General features: G+C 31.1%; 1 protein-coding gene across 1 annotated transcript; it reads left to right on the top strand.

Moving 5' to 3' along the window:
* The first annotated feature begins 8,045 nt into the window (after positions 1 to 8,045).
* On the top strand, positions 8,046 to 8,741 carry LOC139864028 (uncharacterized). The gene has a single exon (XM_071852617.1). It carries the CDS (start codon positions 8,046 to 8,048, stop codon positions 8,739 to 8,741), a length of 696 nt encoding a protein of 231 aa, XP_071708718.1.
* The last annotated feature ends 338 nt before the right edge of the window (positions 8,742 to 9,079 follow it).

Genomic DNA, 9,079 nt, shown 5'->3' on the forward strand with positions numbered 1-9,079 from the left:
TGAACTCAATGACTCGAATGCAACGTCTTTCGAAATATGCCATGAATGACTCCAATTAAGATCTCTAAAATGAGCTAATGCACTGCGAAAGATTTCTTTAATACCTGAGAATAAACATGCTTTAAAGTGTCAACCAAAAGGTTGGTGAGTTCATTAGTTTATCATAAACGATCATTTTCATCATTTTAATAGACCCCAAGATTTTCATTTCTTATAAATACACATCTCATATCAGGCATTTTGCAAACTGTATAGAGATAAAAAATCATTCATATGGATTGAACACCTGGTAATCGACCTTAACAAGATGCATATAGAATATCCCCCAGTATATAGCGCGCAGCTAATATACTAAATAATACCTCGAAGTACTAAAGCATCCATACCCTGGATGGGGCTTGTTGGGCCCGATAGATCTACCTTTAGGATTCGCGTCAATTAGGGGCCATTTCCCTAATTCTTAGGTTACCAGACTTGAAGGGGCGATATTCGGTTTAATAATCCAACCATATAATGTAGTTTTGATTAATTGTGTCTATTTTGTCAAACATTTATAAAAGTTGCGCATGTATTCTCAGCCCAAAAATACAAAGGGTAAAATGGAAAATGAAACTCACCATACTGTATTTTGTAGTAAAAATACATATGACTAAATTGAACAATGCAGGGTTGGCCTCGAATTCACGAACCTATATCATTTGTGTATATATATTAATACACATAATCATAATCGAATAAGTTTATATATATATCCTATTAATGATATTATTTTTATATTAATAATATATTTATTTTTCATATATTCCTTTATATAATAAAATATTTTGTTATGTTATATGTGTTAAATATATATATATATAAATATATATATATATATATATATATATATATATATATATATATATATATATATATTTATTTATGTATTTCATCTGTTTATCAAAACACTAATTCTAATTATACTAAGTTAATATTATTTACAAATAATGATAATAACATTAGTAATATACTTATGTTAATAATAACTTTATTAATGATAATAACAATGATATTAATAATAATACTTGTAAAAATATTAATTTTACAGTTAATGATAGTTATTATAATGATCTTAATAATTTTAATAATAACAGTAATAATAGTAATAATTATAATATCTAATAATAATCCTTTCGCTAATTGTAATAATAATAATATTAACAATAATAATAATACTTATAATAATGATAATGTTAATAATAGAAATTTTAATAAAAAGAAAAGTTTAAGAGTTGTGATAATGAAAATAATACTTTTGATAAAAATTCCTAATACCTAATAACAATAAAAATCTTATTACTAATTATGATATTAATAATCATACCACTTAACATTAATACTATAATAATTATACTAATAATAATAATGTTAATACTAATAATTTCTAAATAATAATGCTAATAATAATAATAATAACAATGATAATAATATTTATGTAATGATATTAATATTTATTTTATTGATATTAATAACTTGTATTATGATAATAATAATAATAATAATAATAATAATAATAATAATAATAATAATAATAATAATAATAATTATCATACTTGAATTAATAACAATAATTAATAATACAAAACAATAACAATAACAATCATAATAATAATAATAATAATAATAATAATAATAATAATAATAATAATAATAATAATAATAATAATAATAATAATAATAATAATAATAATAATAATAATAATAATAATAATAGTAATAGTAATAGTAATAAATTTGCTACCTTGATGAAATAGCTCAAAAAATGGAAACTGCCATCGACCAGGCTCGAACCCTCGACCTCTCGTTAACCCAAACAACCCTTTAACCATCTAATCCATTCTGTTTTTTTGAAATATACTCTATAATTATTTTATTTAACCTTCCTGTTTCTGTTTCCATATTTCTCCACCATCTTCAGAATTTAAGTAGACCAAAAACCAAATCCAAATTCTAATTGCTGTTCATTTTAACCTTGCAACTTAATTATAATAACTTGTCATTTGGTTGCATTTACAGAAATCGAAAATAAATAAATAAAAAAATAGAACAGGCTGCTGTTCGATAAAAAAATATAAAATCCAAAAATTGATTTCGAATTTAAGATGGTTTTAGAGAAAGATTATAACATAAATTGTGTTGGAATTGTTTCATATAAACATTATAAATTATCGATTTAACTTCATTTGTAACAGAAAATCCAATTTTGATTATAGAACAAATTTTGACTTTTGATAAGAAAAACTTTGACTCGAAAATTCCATCTCAACAAAACGTATTGGAACATCAATTTTTGCAGAAAGTTTGTTTAGATTATTCTTAAAAAACCACTTTAATACATTATGATATTTCACTCGAATTCAAGCTATTGTAAATCACAGTGAAGAACAAAAATAAAGTCTAAATCGAATTTCACATTTTAGATTGTTTTAGATAAAACTTGTAACATGAATTGTGTTTTAAATCAGTAATAAAAACTTTACCGATCATCAATTTCTACAATAACTCAAAAACGACTTCGAATTTTACTAATCATAGATCGTTTGACTTTTGGCAAAATAACTTTGACTCTAAAATTCAATATCATTAGGATGAATTGAAGTTTGAAATTATGCAGATAGTTCAACTGTACGTATCCTAACACATCTGCATTCTTAGATTTTGAATTAAAACTAGAATTCGAAATTTGACTAAAAAGGATAAAGAACAGAGGAACGAGCCTGTGTTATATTTATTTTATGTTTTCTCTCAACAATTTGATTCAGTTAATAATTAATATATGATATGGATAGTGAGAAGGAGTTGGAATGACTGTGTTTAACATGAATTGATCAATTATTATCATATAGCGATTTATGGGTCTCGATATTTGATTACAGATAAACCAGTACAAAAGAAAATAAAAAATTAAAAGATTGTAGGGGATGGCTAACTGAATGCATAATGGAGTCGACGGCATCTCCAATCAATACAGGAAATTGGTACAGATTAGATAACGAAAGGAAACAGATGCGGTTTATATCTGTTTTCCTTTTATATGATAAATAAATATTATTAATTAATAGATATATATAATAATAATAATAATATTAATACTAATTAATAATAATTTTTATTAATGATACAATTTTATTAGTAATATTATCAATAATATTGTTAAATATATTAATAATAAAAGTGTTAATAATATTATGATAGTATTAATAATAACAATAATGATATCTTTTATGATTAATACAAATGTTAACCCTAATAATAATAATGTTAATAATAATTTTTATTGATAATGGTAATGATAATTATGAAATAATAATAATACTAATACTAATTATAACAATGATTAAAGTCATAAATTTACTACTAATTATAAAAATAATGATATTAATAATGATAACAATAATATTAGTAATAGTAATATTATAACAATTTAAATGTCTCTTATTTCATATATAAATATTATATATAATAATATTAACAATATTGAGATTAGTATTACTATTAGTATTTATAACAATGAAGGTAATAATAATAATAATAATATAACACTATATTTTTAATTTGCAATTACGTTTAATCTTTTAATATTACATATTATTAATCATGTATTATTTTATATATAATAACATATAATACCTATACCTTTGATATATATTCCAATATACATATCATAATAATTATTTATAGAAATCACATGTATTTATATATGGCTTTATTTTAATATCTACTTATTATTTTGTATTTTATTTTACATACTTACTTAAATTTATCAATTTCTATCTTATTGTTTTAATTTATTATATATACCTATATTTATATTTATATACCTATTTATTGACAAATGTTTGTTCGTGAATCGTCGGGAATAGTCGAAGGTTAATTGATTCCATAAAAATAGTTCAAAAGTTTTTAGACTCAACATAACAGACTTTGCTTATCGTGTCAAAATCATATACAGATTGAAGTTTAATTTTGGTCGGAAATTTCCGGGTCGTCACAAAAACTTTCTTGTTTTTATTCATTTTCTTTAAAGCTTAAATCTTAAAATACCAAAAAAATATTGTTCTTTTCTGTTTTCAAATCAAATCTTGATTTGGCTAATCATTAAATAGCCACAAAAACCATTATCTCGTAATTTCCATTTTAATAGATTAACTTAGTTTAATTTCATTAGTAGCAACCTTAATTTTCACGTTTAAACTGTCCTTGGAACGAATACGGATTTACCAACTTTACACTATTGCACGATCGGGTACACTGCCCGTTAGTGTGTTGTAATCTTTTTAACCGGTATTTTCCATTATAAATTATAGACACCATTTTCCAGACCAGCCCGTTTGCAGGGGCTGTTTGCCCTGGCCGTTTGGCAGGCCGTTTGTGAGCCAGGCGAGCCGTTTGGCAGGCCGTTTGGCTTGCCTGGTTCCCTGGATCGTAACTTGATTTCTTCTCTTTCACCGTTTTCGCTCTAGAATCTTCGTTTTAGCTCCGATTTTCTTGATTCTTCTTGCATCATCTTCGTAATTAGTTTACCTACAAATCTAACCAAAAAATCGATTATTTTGCCGACAAAGTTTTGAACTTTATGCTTTTGGGACTCAATATTGGGGGTAAAAACATGATTTTTAGCCGATATCAATAACCTTGTAGATGTCATGTTCCTAGATGAACTTGATTGAAACGGGTTTTGGAGCGTAACTAGCAAATCTTGAGTTTGACTCGTTTGTATGTCAAAATGGGTTTTTGTGTAAAATTTGTGCTAGTAAGTGTTAAAGGGCTAAATAAGGTGTAATTATGTATTTCGGGAACATAGACACTAGTCTTAGTGATTTTGAACCTATGGGTGGCGTTAAAAGAGTAAAAGGGTGTATATTGCACTTGGTGTGTATTTGGCGGGTCGTGAGTCCAAGTAGTTATGTCATTGACGATTATAATAATGTAATAGGTAAATTACATTGACGATCGAAGCATGCGTGCTTGTGTTCACTTTTGCGGTTAAAAGGTGAGTGGAATATTTATACGTGTATGTATATAATTTATTTATTTGTGTTGGATGTGGTTTAATGGGAGTCCGTACTTCGGGACCCATTAGAGTAATTATCGTGCGTACGTGTTACTCAAATAGTGTGTACGTGCCACATCAGTTAAATGGCAGGTATCGTGCGTATGTGTCGCCATTGATATTATGGTGGTTATCGTGCGTCTGTGCCACCTTGGGGTTAGTGATTATCATGCGTACGTGTCACTAGTGGTTATTGCGAATCTTGCAAGAACCATTCCCATTGCTTATGGTTAACCATGGTTTACGTGCTTGTTACTTAGCATTATTAATGTTGAGATTTTTATGATAATGATGTTATTGCTAGTCGTGCGTTCGATGTTACTAGCTTGCGATGTGTTGTTATGCGTTTATATGCTTTATGTGTATGAGGATGCAAATAGGTAAATTGTATATGTATGCATATATCAATTGCATTCACTAAGCGTTGCTTACCCTCGCGTTGTTTACATTTTTAGATTCGGTAGCGGAAGGTGGCAAGGGTAAGTGCGGGAATTAGATGATGTCTCGTTAATGCTTTTGAAGATAAGCTTTTGGATGTTCGACCTAGGTTTGGGTAGTTTAAGTCCAAATACCATGCTCATGTTTTTGTTTGGTCATTAAACTCGTCGGGTCGAAACTTTACATTTGTATTTTGATGGTAAAACGGGTCGATGTGGTCCCGGCGTCATAAAACTTGGTAGCGGAAGGTGGCAAGGGTAAGTGCAGGAATTAGATGACGTCCCGTTAATGCTTTTGAAGATAAGCTTTTGGATATTCGACCTAGGTTTGGGTAGTTTAACTCCAAACACCATGCTCATGTTTTTGTTTGGTCATTAAACTCATCGGGTCAAAACTTTACATTTGTATTTTGATGGTAAAATGGGTCGATCTGGTCCCAGGGTCGTAAAACTTGTTTTGATGTAAAAACGTGTGCAGTATCACCTTTACATTGATATATGATGGTTGATTTAAATTAAATGTAATGGGAGGTGTTAATTGTGTTCTTATATCATCAATTTGGGACAGCAGCTGATCCTGCTGTATTGCGCGCCGCGCCGCGCTATCTTGTGCAATTTAAATCCCGAATCTGTTTCAAAGAACTGAGCATCTGTTGTGACGTAGTGGTACGCCGCACCACATACTTGCACGCCGCGCCGTAATACTGAAATAGAAACTCTTTTAAAAGATATATATAATATATATATATATATATATATATATATATATATATATATATATATATATATATATATATACATATATATATATATACATATATATATATATATATATACATATATATATATACATATATATATATATACATATATATATATATATATATATATATATATATATATATATATATATATATCGTGTTTAAGGTCAGATATTAGGTTGGGTCGTTACAAGTGGTATCAGAGCATGGTCTAAGGGAACTAGGAGACTTGTGTTAAGGACCTAGACTTAGACTTTTGTGTGTTAAAGTTGCGGGACTTGTAAGAGACGGGTTGGACTGGGATTACTTAGTGCCTTAGCGTAGCAGGACTAACTATGTGATATTATATATATATGTATATGTATGTGTGTATATATATATATATATATATATATATATATATACATATACATACATACATACATGAATGTGTTGTGTTTGCGTGTGTTGTTTTTGTATCATCAAACAAGATGATCATTGTACAAACGAGTTAATGCGACGTGCTTGTGTAGCAATGACTAGCTACCATTGCTACGGGATTCAAATCGTATCGAATGATTGAGGTACGACGAGTGTCGAGTAAGATGGGATGGTGTGCGGGTGTATGCACTTGTTGCGTGTTTTCATTATTTAAATTATTTCATTTCATAGAATGAAGATGAGAAACGGGCACGATACCAATAACGGAGGGACGAGTGAAGACTCCGAATTTAAGGCCAAGGTTGAGGCCATCTTGAATAGCCACTCCGGGGTTTTTCTTGAATATGTTAAGAAAGTTTTCGAGAATCGGTTGACGAGCAAATAACTGATCTAATCGAAGAACGAGTGAATGCCGCGATTAAAGAAGCATTCAAAAGAGAAATCTCAAACCCCATAGCCAAGGTGATGATGGGGATGCGGGTGAGTATGGAAGGAGAGACTTCCACTACAAGAACTTCAAGGATTCTCAACCTCCCACTTTTAACGGGGTGAGGAATCCACTAAAAAGTACTTGTTGGATTTCCGATATCGAGGGGGCCTTCCGCACTAGTGAGTGCCCTCCCAAAAAGAAAACTAGGTACGGTAGTAGTAAGGTGAGGGAAGAAGACAAGTTATGGTGGGACGGGAAAATACAAGTGTTCAGTAAAGAACAATGTATGTGTTTGACGTGGGAAAAGTTCAAGTCGGAATCCTTCAAAGAATACCGAACTCAAGCCAATCTCTCTAGAATTAGGGATGAAGTACGTAGTATGCAACAAGGGTCAATGGACTTGACTACTCTCAAGTCTACCTTCTTGTCAAATACTCAATTTTGTCCGGACTACATCGGTGATGATCGGATGTTGATAGAAGATTTTTATCGAACATTGAGTGATGGGTTAAGGGGGAAGATTAGTAGGGGATCGCTTAAATCGTTTGAGGAGTTATTTGAGGTTGCTAGAGGTTTCGAACCGGAAGTTCCAAAGAGGAGTGATTTCTATTTTAGTAAAATAAAATTTAAAGCTACGAGTCATTCGTACAAGAAGAGTAAAGGTGCAATCGAGAGCATCGAAATTGTGAAGAGAAGTAATACCACGAGTCAAGGGCCCGTGTGTTATAATTGTGGGAAACGGGGTCACATGTCACGTGAATGTATGATTCAGACCGTTAGCAAGGTCACTTGTTTTAATTGTCAAAAAGAAGGGCACCGAAGGTCGGAGTGTCCCGATTTTGTAAAGTGACCAAGTTAAGAGGTTATAAAAGGCGGCGGGTATGGCGAAGGTGTGAAATTATTTGATGACCGGTGATGAAGCTAAGAAATCCAACGATGTTATTTCGGGTACATTTTCGATAAACTCTAAGCCCGTAAGGGTACTTTTTGATTCTGGTGCTAGTCGATCTTTTATTTCTTTATTATGTGCCGATAAGTTGAATGTGTCAAAGTCAAATTTGGAGTCTCCGTTAGAAGCCGAAATAGCGTATGGCAAGACTTTCCAAGCGGTATATGTGTATAAGAATTATGAAGTTGACTTTGGGTCGACTATTTCGAAAATTGATTTGATACCCATGAATTTCGGTGAGTTTGATGTCATTATTGGCATGGATTGTCTCGATCATAATAGAGCCGACATAGCATGTCATGATAAATGTATCCGACTAAGAACCCTAAGTGGGGGAGAGTTAATTATTTGTAGTGAAAAGCGACGAAGGCATGTGCCCATTTGTACGTATGTGCGGGCACGACGACTTCTTACTAGCGGATGCGTGGCTAACCTCGTACATGTTGTTGATGTTCAAGAGGAGTCGCTGTCCATTAAGAGTATTCTGGTTGTGTGTGACTTTGAAGACGTGTTTTTGAAAGATTTACCGGGCGTTCCGCCGGAAAGGCAAGTAGAGTTTCACATGGATTTGGTTCCGGGTGCTAATCTCATTGCTAAGACACGTTATCATCTAGCCCAGACCGAGATGCAAGAGCTAATAAGCCAAACCTAAGAGTTGTTATCGAAGGGTTCATTAGACCGAGTAGCTCACCATGGGGTGCTCCGGTCTTATTTGTAAAGAAAAAGGATGGTAGCATGCGGATGTGCATTGATTACCGAGAGTTGAACAAGATGACCATCAAGAATCGGTATCCCTTACCATGGATTGATGATTTGTTCGACCAACTCCAGGGCGCATGCTATTTCTCTAAGATTGATTTACGGACTGACTATCACCAAATGTGGATTCGTAATGATGATATTGAGAAAACGGCATTTTGAACTTGTTATTGGCACTTTGAATTTGTAGTGATGCCCTTTGGTCTTACGAATACGCCAGCCGCATTCATG

The sequence above is a fragment of the Rutidosis leptorrhynchoides genome, chromosome 8, assembly GCF_046630445.1.
Source record: "Rutidosis leptorrhynchoides isolate AG116_Rl617_1_P2 chromosome 8, CSIRO_AGI_Rlap_v1, whole genome shotgun sequence".
NCBI lineage: Eukaryota > Viridiplantae > Streptophyta > Magnoliopsida > Asterales > Asteraceae > Rutidosis > Rutidosis leptorrhynchoides.

Coding starts and splice junctions, on each gene's coding strand:
- LOC139864028 (XM_071852617.1), top strand. CDS start 8,046: ATGACCGGTGATGAAGCTAAGAAATCCAACGATGTTATTTCGGGTACA.